This window comes from Pocillopora damicornis, chromosome 1, assembly GCF_964200805.1.
Source record: "Pocillopora damicornis chromosome 1, jaPocDami1.2, whole genome shotgun sequence".
Lineage (NCBI taxonomy): Eukaryota > Metazoa > Cnidaria > Anthozoa > Scleractinia > Pocilloporidae > Pocillopora > Pocillopora damicornis.
The window spans coordinates 3067529-3095000 of record NC_142670.1 but is presented as its reverse complement, the minus strand read 5'-3'; the positions used below and the strand labels follow the sequence as shown (position 1 = coordinate 3095000).

The following is a 27472-nucleotide window of genomic DNA, read 5'->3' as shown; positions in this document are numbered from 1 at the left end:
ATAGTTGCTAACAGGCATTTTTGTATCCTATCAGAATCCATGCTTCAGTAATCCTTGCCTCCATAATTCCACCTGTCTCAATGGATATACCGACAAGAGATACATTTGCCTGTGCACAGATAGTTACATGGGAGAAAACTGTGAAAAAGGTCTCACTAATATTCTTTTTTAATGTTCTGAAGGTTTTTCATCCATCTTGCGGATAAGCTCATATCAGTCTTCATTGTTTCCTTTGTTTAGATAGAAACGAGTGAATTGACAACACTCACGACTGTCATGCCAAAGCTGTTTGTAATAATACCGAGGGATCATTTACCTGTAGCTGTACAGTAGGTTATCAGGGGGACGGTCGGAATTGCACAGGTGAGATTCATAGATATTCATAGAGACATATTAATAATAATGAAACATTTTTATAGCACCATATCCAATAGCTCATGGTGCTTTACAAAGCCTTGCTTGGGACTTAGATGCCCGCATTTTAAGAATTAAGGCCAGACCACAACACTGAGAGCTATGTTCTCTACTCTCTGCGATATTTGTATAAATAATTCAACGTCCCCCATCGGCCAGTACAGAAGAAATGCAGGAGAAGGGGCCTATGGTTTTTTCGTCCTCATCCGAGAAGACTAAAACGTCAAATCACTTGCAGATATCAGAGCAAAGGTATCACATTCTCTTCAGTAATTTTAAAACCGTGATCATGAGTGTTGGTCCAGTTCGGGGCGTGAACTATCGGCCTCCCACACAGCAGTACGGCGCTCTACTAAATGATCGAACCATTTTCAGTTATTATCAGCCAACTTTGACTGAATTCCAAGTATCAAACATATTAAATGGGGAAAATGTTTCAGCTGTAATCGATAACTGGTCCTTAAACGTAAGGAGAAGACGGTCCAATGACACACCTTTTGGTCTCTTCATTTTCGCTGAGAGTGATTTTTCTGAAGACCAAAACAGTCATTGCTGATATGCATCACGGTCGATTTTGCAAAAACATTGATGGATTTTCGTTCACCGGTTCTTGTTGACTTCAAAAATTTCCTGTTTTCGTGCATTGTACCTCGTATTTCAGTTGTAACCATTGACCAACCAGTAACTAGACGCAGTGGGATTGAATTGCGTCCGAGCCTGAAAATTTCTTAAATAGTCTACGATAGTTTTTAATTGCAACTTGTTTCTAGGATTTCTCTTTATTTGGTGTTACTGCCCTTTTCTTGTTTACTTTCAAACTTTTTAGATATGGACGAGTGTACCAGCCAAACCCATGGCTGTCACTATAATGCAAGTTGCAATAACACAGACGGCTCTTACACATGCAAATGCAAAACGGAATTCACTTGCGGTAAGTATAAGAAATGTTGTGTGATTTTTTTTTTTTTAGTTTTTTCAGAAGTTTAACTGATAACGATTTGCGTGATCCGCTTGAAACAGCACCGGTGATAAACTTTGATAAAATGTGCGTTTAAAACGAATACTTAATTCAATCATTGCAGTTCAGACAGGTACTTTCTCATTCCATGTAAACTGTGACATAGGAAAATACTTATCATAAGTGCCATGTAAGCACACCAAAATGAACATTGGCACAACCTGAAATCTACGAAATCGAGGTCGTATGGATTATATTTAATGGGCTTAGGATTCTATCATGGCAATGACCAGGAACTAAATAAGACAAGTTTTCCACAGATTTCGCTGAAGTGGTTCATTACCTTATATGTCTACACAGGAAATTCACTCAAAAAATTACTTAACGATCAATGCTCAGAAATTATATTCGTCAGTAGAAGACTCCTCCTGTTATGAGCAACACGTATCCCATAGTTTCCTCCAGATAATCAAAATAATTTCAAATTTCTTTACCAGGGTAGGAAAACCTAAGATCTAAAGCACCCTTAATGAGCTTAATGTTTTACATATTTGTTCTCTCAACTGTTTGAACTGATCATACAACCAACTGCCAGACTGAACACAAACATTCAAGATAGAGATGAAATTACAACTTAATTAAAAAAATGGATGTCAATTTTACATTTTCCTCTCAGCATTCAAAGCCGTGTTCTCAAATCTCAATGCCACTGGAAGATATGGTCCAACATCGCTTGGAAGTTACTACGCAGGTCAGGATCATGACGGACAAGTTGCTCTGTCCAGCGGTATTCAACAGTGGACTGTACCGTACACTGGTGATTACAGAATAGAAGCAATTGGTGTAGCTGGAGGGTACGATAAAGGGATAAACAGCCCTCAGTACCGCGGGAGAGGAGCAAGAATGATTGGAACATTCCGCTTAATCAAGGGTGAAGCCATCCATTTATTTATTGGTCAAGAGGGAGGAATAAACAAGATGTATAAATCCTCTGGCGGCGGTGGAGGTACATTTGTAGTGAGAGGAGCCAACACACCTTTGATAATAGCTGGAAGCGGAGGAGGGGTACAATATGGATTTTCAAAACATACAAAATGTGACGCCAGCACAAGCACGACAGGGAATCCTGAAGACAGACCATGGTCAGGAGGGAGCAATGGACAAGGTAAAAGACCTTTTTAATAACCTTTTGCATTTTAGCATTTAGGTAGTAATTTAACATTTTCGTGCGAAATGTTTATTCTGCCATAATCTCACGATATCCCCATCAAAAGTTTTCTATCTATCAGGCAGGAAAGATGAAACGAAAGATGAAACGAAATCTGCGTTCAGATTGGTCATGGATCTACCTTACTCACCCCGGCGATATATCCCGCATCGTCCCGCGGTTAATGATTTGGTTTTGGTGATACCGGTATGCATGTTAGGTGCTTTATTGACCTTGAGCAATTTTAAGCAAGAATTTTCTTGCTTTTATTTTTATTTTTGCTTTTTTTCCGTTTCGGTTTTATATTCCTATATGGGCTGGTTTCCTCATCATATGAAAACATCAATTCCTTTTCGCCGAGTGTCATTAACTCTGTAAACTTAGTAAACATTCTGGGTCTTCAAAACACCAATGAACGACTGGCTGTTGCTTATCGCCTAAAGGGGGGGGGGGGGGGGAGGTCCGAGGATATTGCTTGTGACGATTAAATTTTCCTGGATCCCTCTCCTGAGGCTCTGTAAAATTCTTATAAGCCTTCCCCCCTCCTCCCCCCCCTCATTGACAATCATTTTCCTAAAGTCCCACCTGTATACACTATTGACGAGGAATAATCCCCCACCCCCCGAGAGCCATGTGATTACACCAAGAACTCTCCATGAACATTACAACATAGGCTAATGGGCTAACCGTGGGCGGTATATCACTATTTCTCACGGGTTTAGTGGCGGGTTCTACTCCAGAGGAAGAAGTACAAACAATTTTGATGGGGAAGAGGGAAATGGTGGAGAAGGTGGTGATGGATTTCCTCAGCGAGGGGTGGTGGGAGATCTAGAATTCGGGTTAGCCATAGTGGGTTTGGAGGAGGTGGTGGGGTGGGAAGAAAGTGTCCTGGAGGTGAAGGAGGAGGATACTCTGGGAGAAGCAGTGGAGATGGTATTTATGACTCCAAAGGGGTGAGGGAGGCCCTACAATGTTAGAAACAGTCAGGAGAATGAATGTTGTTACAGCACGGCTGTTCATGGTCGGGTGACCATCACACTTCTGTAAAACAAACAAGATTGACGATATCATACACGTCCAAGAAAGATACCGTAATTTTTTCACGTGTGTTGTTACGGCTTTTCTCAGGGTTGAAAACTCTCGTAGAAAACCGCAGTTTTTATGATAAGTGTGTTTAAAATTTTTAACTATAAACGCGGTCATTTTGAATCTTGCCTAACAACTAACCTGCTTTTGATAGTTGTCAAACTTCATCTGGTAATGATATATACTCTAGGTCTGTGGTCTAACGGTGTCCGGTCGCTAGAAGCAACTAACTTTTGGATTCGGGCAACTGAAAAAAAATATTGCTGGTCGCCCTGCCGGGCACTCTTGTCTCTCGGTTCAGTTCTTTAGTATACAAGAAGGCATAAATGTGTGACATGCTGTTGTCCGTTTATTGTGTTTCTGACGCATCGCTAAAATTTACTTTGACATCAGATACGTTTCCGTGCTCGGATCTGAAGTTTTGTCTCACATAATTTAGCAAATATCTAACATTATAATCTCCGACAAAACACATCAACATTCTGAATATTAGTTCCATTTCCCGAAATATGATCTCAGTCATATGCATGTTTCATCATCCTTAATACAATTGTTTTAAATACTTTCCATCCGCGAAGCGTGAATTGTTATTTTTAGGAAGTCTTCGTTTATGCAAATTTATCGCGTTTTCTGGTCGGCTTAATTTGATAATTTGCTTGCTTAGAGTTAAGCAGCTGTGGATAGTTAGCTTCATTTGTTTAGAATTCACATCTCGGCGATGAAATGCTCAATGCTAGATTACTGCAATAATAAATTCACTTAATTTGCAGGAATATAATAGCATAGTTGTATTAATCTGGTGTAAATTTCTCTTTAAAATTATGACGCTTTCCATCCATTTGCTACTGTAATAGCTTATTTTGGCCTAACACGGCAAATACAAGTATTACTGGATCCACGTGAATAGAAAAAAAAAATTGAAGACATTCAATATGTCACCAGCTAATTTATATAAACATTTTTTGTGACGCAAAGCTCGTCATGCCCAATAGCATTTAAGCTTGACGATAGAGTGTACCTGCTTCACTGTAAACGATAGACATGTACATGTACACAAATTTTCTTCAAGGATAAAGATTCCCTCCAAACTATCTCTATCTTTCCTCTCCATTGCAGTTTTGTGGGGAGGATGGCTTCACTTTCCTGCGGATGGAAACGAGGGTAAGTCTTTGATATCTCACTGTTTTCCTTCGCTCATCCGTCTTGTGTTTAGAATTCCAGTCCGTTATTTCTTCGAAATAGAGTAAGAAATGTAACACTTGTGAAGAGCAATTTCTGCATTATTTTCAAAGTAAATCTTTTTTTTACTGACTTCTAACTTAAAGTATCAGTAAAAGTTACCAAGTTGAACTTTAATTTACGTAAAAATACCTGATAAGCTCTGTGTGTCTTTAATTAAACAAGCTTGTTCACGCAACCGTTTCGAGGTAAAATTTTCATTTTCTTCCCTCTTTGTCATTAAGCCTGACTTTCATTTGATATCAGCTTTGAAGCGCTTTCCCAGCCAAGTAGGAGCCACGCACATCAGAGGTCACAGCAACAAAGACACGCCAAATAATCGCCCTTTTGGCTTAGTTACATTAAAAAGACATATTAGGAAATTCAAAATAGATAATTTTCGCCTTGAAGGTTATACTTTACAAGAGAATAGGAACAAACTTACTCTATTCAGGGCTCTGTATTTTGGTTGTTTGTTCAACAATGCCATAGCAGGTGGTTAAGAGCCTTAACTAAAAAAAAAATCAACAATTTTCTAGATCTTCATAAACAGATTTTAAAAAATTGCTGCATAGAAAGGAATAAACTAGCCTTAGTTTTCCTTTAGGTTCAAAGTTGCTTAGAGAGTTTTGTTTTTTTAGAAATACTATTTTGGTTACAGATGAAGTGCATACGCCTTATGTAGCACTGTGTAACAATCTTCACACGTTATAATACCTGTCGGATTTTGCATTAGCTCTTGTCGCGATTTCTAATTAATGCTGTTCCACTTTGCACCCACTTTAGTTTTGAACATCATTGATGCTATTTCTGTGACCAATAAGTTTTTAAGGAATGGAAAATCGTGGTCGATTTTTAAGTTGAAACGATAAGAAAAAATTAACGAAAATATTGAAGTTCTTTCAAGTAAACACAAGACAGTTAAACGGTTGGTTCGTCATTAAACAGCTGTCAGTCATTTATGCAATCTGCGCTGAATACAGTACTAAACTAAATACGATACTTAAGTGCCTCTCTCACTAAGAGGGGTCAACTCGACTTCCCGTCGGAAAAAGTTTCCTTTTACTTTTTTCCTATGAAAAGGGTTTAGGACACATGTAAACTATGCACTGATATGTTTTTTAGACCCATTAACGCCTGCATTTTGAGAATTCTTTCGTACAGATTGGTTAATTTTTTATATGCAAATTAAGGTCGAAGAGAAGGGTCTCCTCTGATCACACTGATATGAAAAATATTTCAGGTGAAGTTTCCATATTTTGTCTGTGAACTAGCTGAATACACCTTGTAACTTGTAGCAAAATAGAATTCCATGAGCTATATGATTGCAGTCGATAGGCGCTGAACAAAATCTGTGAAATCTACACTTTCGCTGTCCTCACGGGCGGTCTAGCCAAAAATTATTTTCGGCTTGTGGCGACGCAAAAAAAGAGAATTGGGGAACAACTAAACTATTTTTAAGCATGTGCCCTAAACCCTTTTCATGGGCAAAAAATAGGACAATTTTTTGTCCAACGGAAGTCGAGAGGACCGCTCTTAGCCAGAGCAGCATTTAACACATGGTCAAGAACACGTAAGCTTGACGATAGAGTTTCCCTGCTTGAGCTGCTTGACAGTGAACGATACGCATGAAACCGTCTTTTCCGCTGCGTTTTTAAGAATGAAGATTCCTACTTAACAAGCTCTATCTTTATCGACTAAAATATCGAGCTGTGTCAACTGAATTGGTCAACGCAAATTTTGGGACGATTCTGGTTTTCTTCCTAAGAATTACAAATTGGTTGTTTACGTAGATACCAAGGCGCCTAAGAGATTGTAATTTGAATAGAAAAAAGGAAAAATGAGAAAATAAAAGAAAATGTTGAGTTTCCAAAATTTTACGGCCCAAATGTCATTTCTTTGTAAAATTGTGTAAGCTTTTGAAACTTGTCGAGCATTGCGCTCGCTCTTCAGCTGCCGGCTTGTGAAGTGCACTGGCTGAGTTCCCGAACTTAAGAAAACCTTTATGATGGCATGCCCTACATATCACGAGGCTTTCCCAAACTGCATTTCGATCCGTTAAATATCAGCTTTTCAGCACAATAGGTCTTGAGACTAAAATAAGATGTATGTAAACGAAATTTAGGAGGAAGAACGATTTGCAACGAGGGAGAGTTTTTGGTCGCTCATTAACATTAACAAAGACAAACGTCAGATATTCTGTTTGCTCATCAACACCAAAACAGGCGGTTTCTTCCCCTAGCTAAAATAACATAGAGTTTTACAATTCAGGCTGAACATATTTTCATATATTTTAAATATAAAGTGACATAAGCCAACCAGAGTTTTCAAACAGGTTTAAACCTGTTAAGATTGCAGGGCAAGTAAAAAATCCGATATTGGCTACCGATGGAACACACAGTTGAAGTGTGAAAAATACCTCGTAATAAAAAACACTTTATTTTTAAGAAACTGAAGATTCATATTAAAGTCTGAAAATTTTCTTTTTAAAGCAATTTTATGGTAAAACGATCTCTTGCATCACATCTTACGCGAAACGATAAGTTTGAAACGTAATTGATTTATCCTTTAGCTATCTTTTACATACTACCTTAATACCAAAAGCCCTTTTAATGTAAAAGGCTACCATGAAGATCTAACAGCAACAATTTTTTCCCGTTATTTATTCTGTTATCAGGGAAGTCACTTTAAAAGGTTTTTTTTGTGTTTCATTAACTAACGGACTGAAAGTAGTATTGTTGTTTATTTTATTTTCTTTTTAATTTTTTTTTTTTTTTTGTGCTGACCCAAAGTGTTTTTAAGGTACAATAATAAATTCCGTAATATCTGATATGTATCGCCCTAGCAGTGTATTCACGTTTCTGATCAGAGTATAAGTATTTCTTTCGCAGAAATTCTGATGACATTTTTCTTATGAATCCAATGCCTCCAGATTTTGGCTGCCGAGGTCTTAGGTTTAAGAGATCAGAAGGAGAATGTGCTCCTCAACGTTATGTATTTAAAGAAATTTACTTGCCAATGGGGAAGGAGCTCATGACTCACGACTGTAGATATGAGTGCCTCATGGAGACCAATTGTTTGTCTGTGAACATCGGCCCACCAAACGAGACAGGCTTCAGACTCTGCCAACTGAGTACTTTTGACCACACCCAACATCGTGAAGATAAAGAAATACGAAAAGGTTTTATTCTCTGGGCCTCTGAGGTAGGATTTTACTTTACATTACATTACAATCGTCTGAAATAAGCTTGAATGTTTTTGGTCAAGTATAGATGCTAACAGGCGTTTTTCTATCCTATCAGAATCCATGCTCCAGTAATCCTTGCCTCCATAATTCCACCTGTCTCAATGGATATACCGACAAGAGATACATTTGTCTGTGTCCAGATGGTTACACGGGAGAAAACTGTGAAAAAGGTCTCACTAATATTCTTTTTTAATGTTCTGAAGGTTCTTCATCCAGCTTGCGGATAAGCTCATATCAGTCCTCATTGTTTTCTTTGTATAGATAGAAACGAGTGTATTGACAACTCTCATGACTGTCATGCCAAAGCTGTTTGTAATAATACCGAGGGATCATTTACGTGTAGCTGTACAGAAGGTTATCAGGGGAACGGTCGGAATTGCACAGGTGAGATTCATAGATATTCATAGAGACATACTAATAATAATGAAATATTTTCATAGCATTATATCCAATGGCTTATGACGCTTTAAAAAGCCTTGTTTGGCACTTTGGCCAGACTGCATTGAACAGTTTACAATTTTTGAAGGAAACTTTTGCGAATACCCCCATTTTAAGAATTAAGGCTGTCGCGTACCTAATGCAGCGGACACGGGGTGTTGTGCACTGGAGTTCGGGGAGTATCACAGTGTAGGAATCGACAACACAAGTTGACTCAACAACGTTTAATGCTGTCGTCTGACTATGGTACACATGCGGTGAAAACTAAAAAAGGGAAATTGTAATGTACAAGATCAAGAAATGGATGAGACTGATAAGAAAACAAATGAACTCGAAGAGAAAGGAAACTAAATACAATAAGCTGATCCTGTCTTTACGGGCCTAGAGAAACTGCAACGTTACCTAACTGGAAGAATCTTGTGTAAAAAGAAACTCTGATCTATCTCCGTCGATCTCTTAACTCCAACTGACTGGATACCTAAGGGGCGTACCGCTATATGGGTATACTTCACGTACACAATCGCAAATCGGGTTTATTAGGAATGCTAGCCAGGTAGTTCAAACTGTAAACAATAGTACACTTGGAAAGTTGGGGCGTAACCTCAACAAATTTTTGCAGATACCCTCATTTTAAGAATTAGGGCCATACCACAACACTAGCAGCTATGTTATCTAATCTCTACAATAAGTGTATGAATTATTTAATGATGCAGTAGAAAGGGCGGACGGTTTTTTTTCTTCCTCATCCGAGAAGACTAAAATGTCTAGCCATTTGCGCTGAGAGTGATTTATCTGAAGACGAAAACAAATTATAACTAATATCTATCACAGTCAAGTTTGCTAAAAAAATTGGATGGATTTTCAAACTTTTTAGATGTGGACGAGTGTACCAGCCACATCCATGGCTGTCACTATAATGCAAGTTGCAATAACACAGACGGCTCTTACACATTGAAATGCAAAACGGGATTCAATTGCAGTAAGTATAAGAAATTTTGTTTGATTTTTTTTTAATAGTTTTTTTCAGAAGTTTAACTGATAACGATTTGCATGATCCACTTGAAACGGCGCCGGACATAAACTCTGATAAAATGTGCGTTTAAAACGAATACTTACCTCAATCATTGCAGCTCAGACAGATACTTTATCATTCGATGTTTATCGTGACAACGGGAAATACTAATCCTATGCAAGCACACCTTCCCTCTACCAAATGAACACTGAAACAACCTGAAATCTACGAAATCGAGGTCGTACGAATTACACTTAATGGTCTTAGGATTCTATCAGGGCAATGACCAGGAACTAAATAAGACGAGCTTTCCATAGATTTCGCTTAAGTGGTTCATTTCTTGATATGTTTATACAGGAATCCGCCCGAAAACCCCTTAAAGGGGAAGACTCCTCCTGTGATAAGTAACCCGTACCCTAAATTTTCTTCCAAACGGTGAAAATAATTTCAAATTTCTCAGAGTAGGAAAACTTAAGATCTGAACTACCCTTAACGAGCTTAATGTTATGTATTTGTTCTCTCAGCTGTTTAAACTGATCAGACGACCAGCTGCCAGACTAAACATAAACATTCGTGATAAAGATGAAATTACAACTTAATAAAAAAATAGATGTCAATTTTACATTTTCCTCTCAGCATTCAAAGCCGTGTTCTCAAATCTCAATGCCACTGGAAGATATGGTCCAACATCGCTCGGAAGTTACTACGCAGGTCATGATCATGACGGACAAGTTGCTCTATCCAGCGGTATTCAACAGTGGACTGTACCGTACACTGGTGATTACAGAATAGAAGCAATTGGGGCAGCTGGAGGGTACGATAAAGGGATAAACAGCCCTCAGTACCGCGGGGGAGGAGCAAGAATGATTGGAACATTCCGCTTAAACAAGGGTGAAGTCATCCAGGTACTTGTAGGTCAAGAAGGAGGAATAAACAAGAGGTATCTTTCTTCTGGAGGTGGTGGAGGTACATTTGTAGTGAGAGGAGCCAACACACCTTTGATAATAGCTGGAGGCGGAGGAGGGGTAGATTACGTATTTTCAAGACATACAGAATGTAACGCCAGCTCAAACACGACAGGGAATCCTGGGTTCAGATCATGGCCAGGGGGGAGCAATGGACATGGTGCACAGACTGCTGGTTCTGGATACTCAGGTAAGAATATTTTTCAATAATCTTTAGCATTTCAGCATTTTGGTAGTAATTTTAAAATTTCGTACGAAATGTTTATTCTGCCATAATCTCACGATATCCCCATTAAAAGTTTTTTAATTGATTAATATCATGATATTTCAGGTGGTGGTGGTGGCGGGTTTTACTCCAGTGGTAGAAGTGGAATCAATTTCAATGGGACCGAGGGACGTGGTGGCGAGGGTGGTAAGGGATTTCTGCAGGGAGGGGTGGGTGGGAGATCAGAGGATTTCGACATCTATGGTGGGTTTGGCGGAGGAGGTGGAGCTAAGGGACGGTTGGGAGGAGGAGGAGGAGGAGGAGGATACTCTGGGGGAGGCAGTGGACGTTATTATGGCGGTGCCTGTGGGGGTGGTGGTGGATCCTTCAATGTTGGAAACAATCAGCAGAATGAATGTTGTTACAACAACGCTGGCCATGGTCAGGTGACCATCACACTACTGTAGAAAAAACAACCGAAACGCTTGCCATCCAATGCATAGGTGATTTTAATCCTTTAAATCTCAAGATCTCATTAGTAATTCTCATTACTGTCTGCCAAATGATTCTCATTATGTTAGCTTGGAGAATTTGGTATCAGATCAATTAGTAATCGCACAATTTATATTTGTCTTTATTCTCATCACTTTTCTGCATGATATTGTATGGATATAGTAAGGAGAAATTCTGTCTTGGTCACTAATGGGAGTTAAAGTGTTAATAGAGATTAGATATGACAACAAGTTAGATAATGTTATGGAGCTTGAATATTCATTATGATTAGACTAAGAATCTTGAGGGGAAAAACAGCTCATGTTATTCTACATTACAATTAGCGACAAAGTTGTTGACACATTACGGTTGAAGATCAATTCTGGAATAGTAGACCAGTTTTATCCCTCATAGCATTTCACCCACTCGTCCACAGCACAACATTGCATTTTTTTTCTTCTGTCTGCGATGGAAAAACGGTATTTCATTGACTTTATTGCTGTAAGATTTTGCACTTTTTTTATAAAATTGAGTGGGTGACGGGGTGTTGTAGTAAACCCTGTACATTAAAAAAGTATTTAATAAAACATCCTTAAAAGCGATTACGGGAATGTTATGTGTCAACTAACCTTATCGCCGAATGTAGATCCACTCAGGAGCCAATCTCGTAGTTCTTGATCCATTGTAAAATACCATGTATTCATCCAAATGCCATTGAATCATGTATTCCGTTTGATTATTTACTATCAGAATTCGGAATTTAAAAGCTTTTTTAGAGGTGTGGCTCAGCATTTTAAAATGTATGCAAATACTGAGATATTTAACAATGGATATGAAAAGAATGTTATTTAAGGAGATAGGCTTTACCATCTGAAAAGAGGTCTCTTTTTATTAAGTTAACTGTACTTAACCCTAGATTTCGATGAATAATTGAACAGAAAAGTCAATAAAAATCACGTGTCGCCTTATACATGTTTTTTATTGTTTTAGTTAAAACATATATGGTAAGCTCTTCCTGCCTTTGACCAGGAAAGCATTAGATTGACTTTTTACAGCACTTAACCATCGTTACGACATTTATTTGTTAAATAATTTTTTTCATTATTATTATTATTATTATTATTGTTTTCGTTCGATCCAGTTTGTTGTTTCCTTCTTGTTTTTGCTCTTGTTTCTTATATCAGAAATACCGAAGGCTTACACAGTCAACAGACATATGGAAGATAGAGCTAAGGAGTCAGCGGTAGGCCGTTGAAATGGAAGATTCATTTTTTGAGTTAGAGAGTTGAAAACATTTTGATTAAAAGTTTGACAATATTTACATTAATTTCTTGTATTTACAACTCAAATAAGGTTTTTGTATATAAGTTACTGATTCCAAGTGCGATTATCTCGATCCAAGCTTCATTCGAGCTTTGTTCACATAAAGGAGAACACATAGGAATAGAAAACCTCTCGTAAAAGCAAAAACTCCGCGAACAAAGTGATATCCGGCCTGGTCCCAGACGAGAGAGAGAGGAGGGCTTGCAATACCTTTTCACGTGACCTCAAATAGCTCAATCTGTGTAAGAGGCTCTTCTTATAAAAAGAGGAAAAACTTCCTTCCTCCCCTCCCTTCTCCCCCCTCCCCTTCTCTACCCCGCCTAGTACAAATACCCGGGAAGATGATCGCTCTTGGATCCACTTAACGCATATGACGTAATTCACTTTATATCAGTGGAAATATTGCATTTTGATTGTTTTAAAAGCCTTTAAGGTGAATACACTTCAGTTAGTTTAGATGGTAAATTAAAGCTGTTGCTGCATTTTAAGTGGTTCTAGAAATTTAGTGTCAAGCTATCAATAAAAAAAGTTCTCTAATATATTGTTTAATTGCGTGTCCGTTCCAACATATTTATTCCTTTAAAGACAATGAAAGATTGGAACACTGTACAAAATAACCCTAGCTTTTTCCTGTGCGAAAGAGAGGGAAATTTAGCTAAAACAGCTGATTACAAATAAATGACACATGAAAATTCATCATAGAGGCAACGTCAACGACTCCCTCTCCCCCTTGTTTTAAGGTGTCGTATGCCACTACTAAAGTAATTTTCGTGCCAACTAACTTATCGCCGATTGATGATCTACATGGGAGCCATTTTTTCGGTTTTCGATCCGTTGTGAGATACTCATGCCATTTCATCTAATTGTTCCCAAAAAGGGGACTACGTCATCCGCCGCAACGATTATGGCTTTCATGAAAAATATTTTGAGTTGCAATTTAAATTGTACCACTCTGTTTAACCACTAGAGTAAGTTTTTTCGGAAGTGTCTTCGACAAGGTTTTCTTTCGGCAGATGTTTACAGCGAGAAATTCCCGGATTCCAGATGTTAAGGAAAACTTACTTATTTAAAGAGTTTCAGTTGTTCACTTTTACGCAAGATACATTTGCGTGCTTTCTTCACGATATTCAATGAATTGGCTTAGCATACTAGACATTCTGTTATATTATATTTATTGAAAAGAACGATATCCCAGTCTGATCACTGATCATATGAAAGAAAACCCAACATTTAAAATATAATGCCGAAAACAAAATCCCAAACAGGTCATACAAAACATCAAAACTGAGCTTTTGATTAACACGTACGTATGAAATAAAATTATATATATATATATATATATATACATATATATATGAATAAATCTCGTACTTAACAATGAGATCAGCCTCAAATCTCTGAGAGTGACTGGCAGCTAATTTCTACAAACAGTATCACTGTTGAATGAAGCACAAACGTCACGAGAATTAAGGAAATGATCACAGACTAGGAAAGCTCGTGATTTTAAACAAATTCTCCTTATTAATATCACAGGTTATGTACAAAGAACGATATGGAGAATATACATTTTGATGTTGGGGTTTAAAGGTGTATTTTACCAACTGGTTGTTGAGTTTACTTTGGTTTTGGTTTTACACACTCTTGCGAAAAGAACCTTTAACCCTTTAACTCCCATGAGTGACCAAGACAGAATTTCTCTTTACAATAACATACAGATTTAGCCAAGCCTAAAAGTGGAGCTCGCATTTTTTTTCCCGCACGCTCTGCGAGCGCCGCTATTAATACAATATCAACCAGATTAGTGATGAGAATAAAGAAAAATATCAATTTTGGGACAATAAGTTGATCCAATACTAAATTCTCTGAACTAACATTATAAGAACTGTATGGTTGACAGTAAAGAGAATTACAAATTTGATCCGGCAGTTAAAGGGTTGAACTCTCTAAGATCAAAAGCGGAGAGTGTGTCATGTTGTTGACAAAAGACGGTCTTTAACGGAGTGATGGCTTTTACGGCTCTCGGCTAAATTTCTTCCAGTTTACGGCTATCGGTTAAAATATTTTCATTGAGTTTACCTCAAATTTTCCTCACGTTTAACTTTTCTCTTGCAGCTTACGGCTAAATTTTTGGCCGTTTTACAGCCAACAGTTACCCCATTAAAACCGTCAGGGAACACTTCTCCCTTTTTTGTCCCTGTGCTGCATTACGTTAACAGACGGGCTTCAAAATACCACCGAGTTAAGGAGGAGGATCCGGTGGCGCGGCTCTCAGCCCACCTCTTCCTTTAACTTCATGTCTTATCTTAAATTCTTCCAAAAACAGAGGGCAAGTTACTACTCAAATGGAAATATCAAAGATTCATATATGTTGAAATGGTTCTTAGCTTATTTAAGCTCTAGTGTAACAAAAGAAAACCGTGTTTGAGAACCCCTAATCTCTTACCCAGATCCTACCATATAACTGACGGTTAAAACCGATTGGCCATTGATGGTCTGGGTACGAGACTTGAAAACCTCCTCGGCCAAAATTCATACTTTCTCCTTAATTCTTTAACCTCCAAGACTGACCAGAATTTAATTTCTCCCTACAATAATAAAATGGAATTCTTCACTAAGATCATGAGAATAAAGGAAATGATCACCAAGCCAGGAAGCTTTGTTTCTTAAACAGTCTCCTTATCAGCAGCAGTGGAAATATAAAGGGAAAGTATGGAGATTATTCATTCTGATCTTATGATGTTAAGTTAAGCTGCGATGCATGCGGCAAACATTTGGACGCTCTAGGGAAAAATTCTGAAAATTCATTAGAAAGCGGGGAGATTGAGGGGCAGGATAAATTGAAAGATCAGGAAGAAAAAAGGATTATGAACTATGTCGAAAGCATAAATATCGATGCAGTTAAAAAAACAAATAGCACAACAACGGGTACTTTTTTGTTAGAATAAAAACCTATCGACGAAAATTTTGGTGCCTATTAACAATAATGGAGCAAAGAGTGAAATCGAAATCGAAGAGGTTCCAGAGAAGACGACAAAAATATGATATTTCAAATCAAATGATGCTTTAAATAATCTTCTAGATGATTCTAAGGGTGGCTTTGCGCAGGTCATCTTCAATGCAGCCTGCTGTTTTCATAATTGACGATCTCCAGCTGCCAGACAGGAAGATAACAATTTGCCACATAATGAATATCTCAAAGATATATTTTTGTACCCTCGTAAAGTCACCAACAGAAGGAGAATTTAGTTTTCTTTTTTTGCTTGCCCAAACACGAATCAAGTCATTTTTAGGTTACAAAAATAAATGTATTTTTTATTTTAGCCACTCCTCAGGACGATATTCGTAATTAACTTGTGTCATCGACAACATTTTATTGCATTGGATTATATTGCTCTGATAAGACGCTTTTATTCAGCAATGAAAGATGAACGAATGTCAACGTTGCAAAAGGATTTGACTTAATGAGCCTACATTTACAAATAAACGGGCTGTGGTGCTTCGTCGGTAGGGGATATTAAAAGATCGGTTTTATCAGTTGAGTTGATAGTGTAAATTTGCTACTGTAAAGAGTTTCTAAGCCGACGTCTCGAGCGTTAGCCCTTCGTCAGAATGAAAAAGGATTAAAGCCAACGCTCGAAACGTCAACTTTAGGAACTGTTTACGGAGGCCAATTTACATTTTACATTACACCTAATGATCTTGTAAAGTTATGAATGGTTGAAAATGACAAGAAAACTGAAGTTCTAAATCTATTTTTATACTCCTGTCATAGAAGAAATGCAAGGAATATATTAAAAGGCTTTTAGATTAACTTGAGAAACGAGACAATCGCTACGAAATTGGACAATTTTTAAACAATTACGCAACCTGCCAACTTCGAGTAGCATTTAAGCTTGACGGTAGAGTGTCCAGCTTCACTGTAAACGATAGACATGTACAAGCATTTTCTTCAAGGATGAAGATTCCCACCAAACTATCTCTATCTTTACTGTCCATAACAGTTCTGTGGGGAGGATGGCTTCACTGCCCTGCGGATGGAAACAAAGGTAAGTCTTTGATATTTAACTGTTTTCCTTAGCTCATCCCTCTTTTGTTTACAATTCCAGTCCGTTATTTCTTCGAAAAAAGCTAGAAATGTAATACTTGTGAAAAGCATATTTCTGCTTCTTATTCAAAGTTATTTGTTTCATTGACTTCTAACTAATTATATCAGTAGAAAGTACCAAGTTGAACTTATAATTTACGTTAAAATACCTGATAAGCTCTATGTGTCTTTCGCGAAACAAACTTGTACACGTCACCGTTTTCGGGGTAAAGTTTTTTTTTATCCATCTTTGTCATTAAGACTGACTTTCATTTTATATCAGCTTTGAAGCGCTTTGCCAGCTTCAGAAAGCTATAATATATACTCTCTGTAGGTTTAGCAGCAAAAAATTTCTAATAGACGGAAAAATTGAAGCAGCATCAAGTATTTACTAACGCAAATTTTGGAGCGATATCGAATGCCCCTAACAGGAATTATTACTTAAGCGAGAGAAAGTTCCTAAAATTATGGTCCAGTGTTATTCTTTATAGTATGCTTTTCAATTGGCTTTGTATTCAAGAAAACCTTCATGATCACACATCCGTCAATTCGTTGGCTTTCACGACTATGTTAGACCGGCTAAGTTGATACAGAGGATGAAAGTTTGAGAGTTTTTAAACCCTTTTTCTACCTTATCGCTCGATTACACATTTTGGAGATTTTTTTTTTGGATTTTTAACACTTGATTTCGTTGTTTTTGATAAAATATTTCTAGAAATGATTTGGAAAATATTACTTTTCTTTTCAAATTAATTGACATGAAGATTTTTCAGAAAATGTTAAAAATTTGGAGTTTTTAATCGCAATTGACAAAAGTTTCTGGAAAAGTATAAATTAATTACTTGCCAAAAGAGGCTTCATCTTGAACTAAAACTTTCTCAAAGTGCAAGACTATCTCGGTCCGTTAAATATCAACTTTTCAACACGGGCATTTCTTGAGACCAGACATGAAACCAATTTCGAGAAGAAATAGAGTGTCTAACACTTTACGAAAATCTTCCGGGAAGACGAAAACCTTCCGGTAAGGTTTTTATCGCCGATCCAAGCGGGAGCGACGTGCATCAGCGATCGCAGTAGTAATACACACTAGATAATTGCCCTTTTAGCTTTATTACACTATGAACATTTCGGTCTGCTGAATATCACTCTTGCAGCACTCTATGTCCTTGAGACCAAAAGATAATGCATGTAAACGAAATTTGAGAGGAAGAAGTATTTACAACGAAGGGGAGGTTTTAGTCGCCCATTAGGAAATTTAAAAAATTTAGTTTCTGCCTTGAAGGTTATACCTTACAAGAGAATAGGAACAAACTTACTCTATTCAGGGCTATGTATTTTGGTTGTTTGTTAAACAACGCCATAACAGGTGGTTTAGAGCTTTAGCTAAAAAAAAACAACAATTTTCTAGATCTTCATAACAACATTTTAAAAAAATTGATGCATAGAAAGGAATAAACCAACCTTGGTTTCCCATCGCTTCAAAATTGCTTAGAGAGTTTTGTTTTTCAAGAAATACTATTTTGAATACAGATCAAGTGCATACGTGTTCTGTAGCACTTTGTAATAATCGTCAGACTTTGTAATACCTGTCGGATTTCGCATTAACTGTTCTTGCAACTTGTAATTATATGCTGTCCCATTTTGGCACCTGAGCTGGCGTAAAGTTAAACATTGTCGACGTTATTTTTATGATCGATAAGTTTTTTAAGAAATGGAAATTGTGGTCGGTTTTTAAGTTGAAATGGCAAGAAAAAAAAAATCTGTGTTATTTTCCGGTTAAAAAAATGAAAAAAAAAATTTCGGCCGTAAATTTTCGGCTAAATTTGAGGAAGAAAGATTCGCAACGAAGGGAAGGTTTTAGTGGCCCACCCAAGTGGAAGCCACGCGCATCGGAGATCACAATGACAAAGACGTGCCAAATAATCTCCCTTTCGGCGTGGTTACATTTAAAAGACATATTAGGAAATTCAAAAACTTCAATTTCTGCCTTGAAGGGTATACCTCACAAGAAAATAAGGACAAACTTACTCTCTTCAGCGCTATGTATATTGGTTTTTTTGTTCAACAACGCCATGACAGGTGTTTTAGAGCTTTAACTAAAAAAAAACCCAGTTTTCTAGATCTTGATGAACAGATTTTTTAAAACAATTGATGCATAGAAAGGAATAAACCAGCCTTGATTTTCCTAAAGGTTCAAAATTTCTTAGAGAGTTTTTTTTCTTAAGAAATACTATTTTGGATACAGACGAAGTGTATTCGCGTTCTGTAGTATTTTGTAATAATAACTTTTATCGCAACTTATTCACTTATTTACGTAATAAATGCTGTCTCACTTTGACACCTATGCTGGCATAAGGTTAAACATTGTCGACGTTATTTCTATGATCAATAACTTTTTAAGTAATGGAAAATTGTTGTTGACTTTTGAGTTGAAATGACGAGAAAAACTTGCCAATCCATATTTTTTCCGGTTAAAAAAATTAACCAAAATTTTCCTCAGTAAACTTTCGGCTAAAAATCGACGGAAAGGCAGAAATTATTTTCTAATCAGTTTTTTGTTTCACGCGTAGCACGTATCTTTCATTGCTAGTCGCTCTTCAGCTGCAGCGTGCGAAGCGCACTGGCTGAGTCCTCGTACTTAACAAAACCTTCATGATGGCATGCCCTACACCACGACGCTTTCCCAGACTGCATTTCGTTCCTTTAAATATCAGTTTTTCTGCACGATAGGTCTTGAGACTAAAAGATGATGTATGTAAACGAAATTTAAGAGGAACAACGATTTGCAAAGAGGGAGAGTTTTTAGGCGACCATTTAAGTAGGAGCCAGGCATTAACAAAGACAAACATCAGATATTCTATTTGCTCATTAACACCAAAACAGGTGCTTTCTTCCCCTAGCTAAAATAACATAGAGTTTTACAATTCAGGCTGAACATATTTTCATATATTTTATATATAAAGTGACATAAGCCAACCAGAGTTTTCAAACAGGTTTAAACCTGTTAAGATTGCAGGGCAAGTAAAAAATCCGATATTGGCTACCGATGGAACACACAGTTGTAGTGTAAAAATTACCTCGTAATAAAAAACACTTTATTTTCAAGAAACTGAAGATTCATATTAAAGTCTGAATATTTTCTTTTTAAAGCAATTTTATGGTAAAATGATCTCTTGCATCACATCTTACGCGAAACGATAAGTTTGAAACCTAATTGATTTATCTTTTAGCTATCTTTTACGAACTACCTTATACCAAAAGCCCTTTTAATGTAAAAGGCTATCATGAAGATCTAACAGCAACAATTTTTTCCCGTTATTTATTCTGTTATCAGGGAAGTCACTTTAAAAGGTTTTTTTGTGTGTTTCATTAACTAACGGACTGAAAGTAGTATTGTTGTTTATTTTATTTTCTTTTTAAATTTTTTTTTTTTTTTTTTTGTGCTGACCCAAAGTGTTTTTAAGGTACACTAATAAATTCTGTAATATCTGATATGTATCGCCCTAGCAGTAGTATTCACGTTTCTGATCAGAGTATAAGTATTTCTCGAGCTGAAATTCTGATGACATTTTTTCTTATGAATCCAATGCCTCCAGATTTTGGCTGCCGAAGTCTTAGGTTTAAGAGATCAGAAGGAGAACGTGCCCCTCGACGTTACGTATTTAAAGAAATTTACTTGCCAATGGGGGAGGAGTTCATGACTCATGACTGCAGATATGAGTGCCTCATGGAGAGCAATTGTTTGTCTGTGAACATCGGCCCACCAAACGAGACAGGCTTCAGGCTCTGCCAACTGAGTGATTTTGACCACGCCCAACTTCGTGAAGATAAAGAAATAAAAAAAGGTTTTATTCTCTGGGCCTCTGAGGTAGGATTTTACTTTACATTTCAATCGCATGAAATCAGCTTGAATGTTTTTGGTCAAGTATAGATGCTAACAGGCGTTTTTCTATCCTATCAGAATCCATGCTCCAGTAATCCTTGCCTCCATAATTCCACCTGTCTCAATGGATATACCAAGAAGAGATACATTTGTCTGTGTCCAGATGGTTACACGGGAGAAAACTGTGAAAAAGGTCTCACTAATATTCTTTTTTAATGTTCTGAAGGTTCTTCATCCAGCTTGCGGATAAGCTCATATCAGTCCTCATTGTTTTCTTTGTTTAGATAGAAACGAGTGTATTGACAACTCTCATGACTGTCATGCCAAAGCTGTTTGTAATAATACCGAGGGATCATTTACGTGTAGCTGTACAGAAGGTTATCAGGGGAACGGTCGGAATTGCACAGGTGAGATTCATAGATATTCATAGAGACATATTAATAATAATGAAATATTTTCATAGCATCATATCCAATGGCTTATGGCGCTTTACAAAGGTTTGTTTGGCACTTTGGCCAGACTGCATTGAACGGTTTACAATTTTTGAAGGAAACTTTTGCGAATACCCCCATTTTAAGAATTAAGGCTGTCGCGTACCCAATGCAGCGGACACGGGGTGTTGTGCACTGGAGTTCGGGGAGTATCACAGTGTAGGAATCCACAATACAAGTTGATTCAACAACGTTTAATGCTGTCGTCTGACTATGGTACACATGCGGTGAAAACTAAAAAAGGGAAATTGTAATGTACAAGATCAAGAAATGGGATGAGACTGATAACAAAACAAATGAAGTCGAAGAGAAAGGAAACTAAATACAATAAGCTGACACTTACCTCTGATCCTGTCTTTACGGGCTTAGAGAAACTGCAACGTTACCTAACTGGAAGAATCTTGTGTAAAAAGAAACTCTGATCTATCTCCGTCGATCTCTTAACTCCAACTGACTGGATACTTAAGGGGCGTACCGCTATAAGGGTATACTTCACGTATACTATCGCAAATCGGGTTTATTAGGAATGCTAGCCAGGTAGTTCAAACTGTAAACAATAGTACACTTGGAAGGTTGGGGCGTAAACTCGACAAATTTTTGCAGATACCCTCATTTTAAGAATTAGGGCCATACCACAACACTAGCAGCTATGTTCCCTAATCTCTGCAATAGGTGTATGAATTATTTAACGATGCAGTAGAAAGGGCGGACGGTTTTTCTTCCTCATCCGAGAAGACTAAAATGTCTAGCCATTTGCGCTAAGAGTGATTTATCTGAAGACGAAAACAAATTATGACTAATATCTATCACAGTCAAGTTTGCTAAAAAAAATTGATGGATTTTCAAACTTTTTAGATGTGGACGAGTGTACCAGCCACATCCATGGCTGTCACTATAATGCAAGTTGCAATAACACAGACGGCTCTTACACATGCAAATGCAAAACGGGATTCAATTGCAGTAAGTATAAGAAATGTTGTTTGATAGTTTTTTTCAGAAGTTTAACTGATAACGATTTGCGTGATCCACTTGAAACGGCGCCGGACATAAACTCTGATAAAATGTGCGTTTAAAACGAATACTAACCTCAATCATTGCAGCTCAGACAGATACTTTATCATTCGATGTAAATCGTGACAACGGGAAATACTAATCCTATGCAAGCACACCTTCCCTCTACCAAATGAACACTGAAACAACCTGAAATCTACGAAATCGAGGTCGTACGAATTACATTTAATGGGCCTAGGATTCTATCAGGGCAATGACCAGGAACTAAATAAGACGAGTTTTCCATAGATTTCGCTGAAGTGGTTCATTTCTTGATATGTTTATACAGGAATCCGCCCGAAAACCCCTTAAAGGGGAAGACTCCTCCTGTGATAAGTAACCCGTACCCTAAATTTTCCTCCAAACAGTCAAAATAATTTCAAATTTCTCAGAGTAGGAAAACTTAAGATCTGAACTGCCCTTAACGAGCTTAATGTTATGTATTTGTTCTCCAGCTGTTTAAACTGATCAGACGACCAGCTGCCAGACTAAACATAAACATTCATGATAAAGATGAAATTACAACTTAATAAAAAAAAATGGATGTCAATTTTACATTTTCCTCTCAGCATTCAAAGCCGTGTTCTCAAATCTCTATGCCACTGGAAGATGTGGTCCAACATCGCTCGGAAGTTACTACGCAGGTCAGGATCATAACAGACAACTTTCTCTGTCCAGCGGTATTCAACAGTGGACTGTGCCACACACTGGCGATTACAGAATAGAAGCAATAGGGGCAGCTGGAGGGTACGATAAGCAGAGTTCCAGCTCTCAGTATCGCGGAAGAGGAGCAAGAATGATTGGAACATTCCGCTTAAACAAGAATGAAGTCATCCAGGTACTTGTTGGTCAAGAAGGAGGAATAAACAAGCCGTGGCATGCTTCTGGAGGTGGTGGAGGTACATTTGTTGTGAGAGGAGCCAACACACCTTTGATAATAGCTGGAGGCGGAGGAGGGGTAGTACGTGTATCTTCAAGACATACAGAATGTGATGCCAGCTTAAACACGACAGGGAATCCTGGGTACAGATTATGGCCAGGGGGGAGCAATGGACATGGTGCACAGACTGCTGATTCTGGATTTTCAGGTAAGAATATTTTTCAATAATCTTTAACATTTCAGCATTTTGTTAGTAATTTAAAAATTTCGTATGAAATGTTTATTCTGCTATAATCTCAGGATATCCCCATCAAAAGTTTTCTAATTTAATTAATATCATGATATTTCAGGTGGTGGTGGTGGCGGGTTTTACTCTAGTGGAAGAAGTGGAAAGAATTTCAATGGAATCGAGGGATATGGTGGCGAGGGTGGTAAGGGATTTCTGCAGGGTGGGGTGGGTGGGAGATCAGAGTATTCCGACGGCTATGGTGGGTTTGGCGGAGGAGGTGGAGCTCGGGGAAGGAAAAGAGGAGGAGGAATAGGAGGAGGAGGAGGAGGAGGAGGAGGATACTCTGGCGGAGGCAAAGGGAAAAGATCTAATGATGCCTGTGGGGGTGGTGGTGGATCCTACAATGTTGGAAACAATCAGCAGAATGAATGTTGTTACAACAAGGCTGACCATGGTCAGGTGACCATCACACTACTGTAGAAAAAACAACCGAAACGCTTGCCATCCAATGCATAGGTGATTTTAATCCTTTAAATCTCAAGATCTCATTAGTAATTCTCATTACTGTCTGCCGAATGATTCTCATTATGTTAGCTTGGAGAATTTGGTATCAGATCAATTAGTAATCCCACAATTTATATTTGTCTTTATTCTCATCACAAGTCTGCAATATATTGTATGGATATGGTAAGGAGAAATTCTGTCCTGGTCACTCATGTGAGTTAAAGGGTTAATAGAGATTAGATATGACAACAAGTTAGATAATGTTATGGAGCTTGAATATTCATAATGATTAGACTAAGATTATTGAGGGGAAAAACAGCTCATGATATTCTACATTACAATTAGCGACAAAGTTGCTGACACATTACGGTTGAAGATCAATTCTGGAATAGTAGACCAGTTTTATTCCTCATAGCATTTCACCCACTCGTCCACAGCACAACATTGCATTTTTTTTTCTTTTGTCTGTGATGGAAAAACAGCATTTCATTGACGTTAGTGCTGTAAGACTTGCACTTTTTTTTATAAAATTGAGTGGGTGACGGGCTGTTGTAGTAAACCCTTTACATTAAAAAAGTATTTAATAAAACATCCTTTAAAGCGATTACGTGAATGTTATGTGTCAACTAACCTTATCGCCGAATGTAGATCTACTCAGGAGCCAATCTCGTAGTTCTTGATCCATTGTAAAATACCATGTTTTCATCGAAATGCCATTGAATCATGTATTCCGTTTGATTATTTACTATCAGAATTCGGAATTTAAAAGCTTTTTTAGAGGTGCGGCTCAGCATTTTAAAATGTATGCAAATACTGAGATATTTAACAATGGATATGAAAAGAATGTTATTCAAGGAGATAGGCTTTACCATCTGAAAAGAGGTCTCTTTTTATTAAGTTAACTGTATTTAACCCTAGATTTCGATGAATAATTGAACAGAAAAGTCGATTAAAATCACGTGTCGCCCTATACATGTATTTAATTTTTATAGTTAGAACATCTATGGTAAGATCTTCCTGCCATTGACCAGGAAAGCATTAGATTGACTTTTCACAGCTTTTGACCATCGTTACGACGTTTATTTGTTAAATAGTTTTTTATTATTATTATTATTATTATTATTATTGTTGTTGTTTTCGTTCGATCCAGTTTGTTTTTTCCTTCTTGTTTTTGCTCTTGTTTCTTATATCAGAAATACCGAAGGCTTACACAGTCAACAGACATATGGAAGATAGAGCTAAGGAGTCAGCGGTAGGCCGTTGAAATGGAACATTCATTTTTGAGTGAGAGAGTTGAAAACATTTTGATTAAAAGTAGACAATATTTACATTAATTTCTTGTATTTACAACTCAAATAAGGTTTGTGTATATAAGTTACTGATTCCATTCAAGTGCGATTATCTCGATCAGAGCTTCAGTCGAGCTTTGTTCTCATAAAGGAGAACACATAGGAATAGAAAACCTCTCGTAAAAGCAAAAACTCCGCGAACAAAGTGATATCCGGCCTGGACCCATACGAGAGAGAGAGGAGGGCTTGCAATACCTTTTCACGTGACCTCAAATAGCTCAATCTGTGTAAGAGGCTCTTCTTACAAAAAGAGGAAAAACTTCGGTCCTCCCCTCCCCCCCTCCCTCCCCTTCTCTACCCCGCCTAGTGCAAATACCCGGGAAGATGATCGCTCTTGGATCCACTTAACGCATATGACGTAATTCACTTTATATCAGTGGAAATATTGCATTTTGATTGTTTTAAAAGCCTTTAAGGTGAATACACTTCAGTTAGTTTAGGTGGTAAATTAAAGCTGTTGCTGCATTTTAAGTGGTTCTAGAAATTTAGTGTCAAGCTATCAATAAAAAAGTTCTCCAATATATTGTTTAATTGCGTGTCCGTTCCAACATATTCATTCCTTCAAGGACAATGAAAGATTGGAACACTGTACAAAATAACCCTAGCTTTTTCCTGTGCGAAACTGAAGAGAGGGAAATTTAGCCAAAATAACTGATTAAAAAGAAATGACAGATGAAAATTCATCATAGGGGCAACGTCAACGACTCCCTCTCCCCCTTGTTTTAAGGTGTGGTATGCCACTACTAAAACATCTTTTCTGTCAACTAACTTATCGCCGATTGACCATCTACATAGGAACCATTTTTTCGGTTTTCGATCCATTGTGAGATACTCATGCCATTTCATCTAATTGTTCCCGACTTGGGGACTACGTCATCCGCCGCAACGATTATGGCTTTCATGAAAAATATTTTGAGTTTCAATTTAAATTGCATCACTCTGTTTAACAGCTACAGCAAGTTTTTTCAGAAGTGTCTTCGACAAGGTTTTCTTTCGGCAGATGTTTACAGCGAGAAATTCCCGGATTCCAGATGTTAAGGAAAACTTACTTATTTAAAGAGTTTCAATTGTTCACTTTTACGCAAGATACATTTGCGTGCTTGCTTCACGCATACTAGCTAGACATTCTGTTGTATTATATTTATTGATGAGAACGATATCCCAGTCTGATAACTGATCATATAAAAGAAAACCCGAGATTTAAAATATAATGCCGAAAACAGAATCCCAAACAGGTCATTCAAAACATCAAAATTGACTAAATTTAAAAAATGATTTTAAACACACTCTGAGCTTTTGATTTACACTTACCGGTGAAATAAAATTGTATATATAAAAATGTATATATGAATAAATTTCGTACTTAGCAATGAGATCAGCCTCAAATCTCTGAGAGTGACTGGCAGCTAATTTCTCCAAACAGTATCACTGTTGAATGAAGCACAAACGTCATGATAATCAAAGAAATGATCACAGACTAGTAAAGCTCGTGATTTTAAACAAATTCTCCTTATTAATACCACAGGTTATGTACAAAGAACGATATGGAGAATATAGATTTCGATGTTGGGGTTTAAAGGTGCATTTTACCAACTGGTTGTTGTGTTTACTTTGGTTTTGGTTTTACACGCTCTTGCGAAAAGCCCTTTAACCCTTTAACTCCCATGAATGACCAAGACAGAATTTCTCCTTACAATATCAATGCAATATCAACCAAATAAGTGATGAGAATAAAGAAAAATATCAATTTTGGGATAATAAGTTCATCCAATAATAAATTCTCTGAACTAACATTAAAAGAATTGTATGGTTGACAGTAAAGAGAATTACAAATTTGATCCGGCAGTTGAAGGGTTGAACTCTCTAAGATTAAAAGCGGAGAGTGTGTCATGTTGTTGACAGAATACGGTCTTTAATGGGGTGATGTCTTTTACGGCTCACGGCTAAACTTTTTCCAATTGACGGCTATCGGACATAGTTTGAAGCTACACTGGTTTGCAGATTTAATGAATGTAACCGAAGAAGTTACAATTCATAGACCCAACGTTTCGACACTCCTGTCTAGTGCCTTCATCAGAGGTGATCTAAACGCTGCAACAAGAGGTCCTTTTATATGATCACTAATTAGCGGCCTTTTTTCTGACGAGGTGTAAATAGGCGTCAGGAAGCAGACCGCCATCGTCACGATTTAAAGGAGCGTGGGCGGAGTTAATGTGCCAAGCCTCCAAACAAAGGCGCTGGTGGTAACGCCGATTAGTAGTGATAATTTTAGAATTATCCCACCCAATTGTATGGCTGGTTAGGCAAGTATGCTCCGATAAAGCTGAATTTTCCTTTTTGCAAAGAAAAACCGCTTTTTGGTGCTCTTTTAACCGTGTACCAAACTGGCGTTTGGTCTGTCCGATGTATTCGTTATCACAGTCATTGCAAGGAATAG

At 37.5% G+C, this 27472-nt stretch overlaps 2 protein-coding genes and 1 pseudogene across 3 annotated transcripts in view; all 3 read left to right on the top strand.

The window, feature by feature from the left end:
• Window positions 1-25550, top strand: part of LOC149051338 (uncharacterized) — a 25733-nt pseudogene extending 183 nt beyond the window's left edge. Inside the window, exons 2-15 of the transcript XR_016189015.1 lie at window positions 35-149; window positions 241-363; window positions 1241-1395; window positions 1502-1505; window positions 2049-2537; window positions 2662-2794; window positions 3302-3532; window positions 7775-8087; window positions 8186-8300; window positions 8392-8514; window positions 9586-9661; window positions 10191-10735; window positions 10877-12595; window positions 25047-25550. The product of XR_016189015.1 is annotated as an uncharacterized LOC149051338 (transcript). The remainder of the gene's footprint in view (window positions 1-34; window positions 150-240; window positions 364-1240; window positions 1396-1501; window positions 1506-2048; window positions 2538-2661; window positions 2795-3301; window positions 3533-7774; window positions 8088-8185; window positions 8301-8391; window positions 8515-9585; window positions 9662-10190; window positions 10736-10876; window positions 12596-25046) is intronic.
• Window positions 15319-20821, top strand: LOC149051339 (uncharacterized). The gene is made up of 2 exons (XM_089199489.1): window positions 15319-16611; window positions 20246-20821. Exons 1-2 carry the CDS (start codon window positions 16521-16523, stop codon window positions 20578-20580), a joined length of 426 nt encoding a protein of 141 aa, XP_089055615.1. The 5' UTR covers window positions 15319-16520; the 3' UTR covers window positions 20581-20821.
• LOC149051337 (uncharacterized) lies at window positions 20581-25550 on the top strand. Its single transcript, XM_089214108.1, has 5 exons — window positions 20581-20725; window positions 20817-20939; window positions 21879-21983; window positions 22643-23161; window positions 23304-25550. The coding sequence occupies exons 1-5, from the start codon at window positions 20581-20583 to the stop codon at window positions 23660-23662; spliced, it is 1251 nt and encodes a 416-aa protein (XP_089070234.1). The 3' UTR covers window positions 23663-25550.
• Window positions 25551-27472: the final 1922 nt, after the last annotated feature.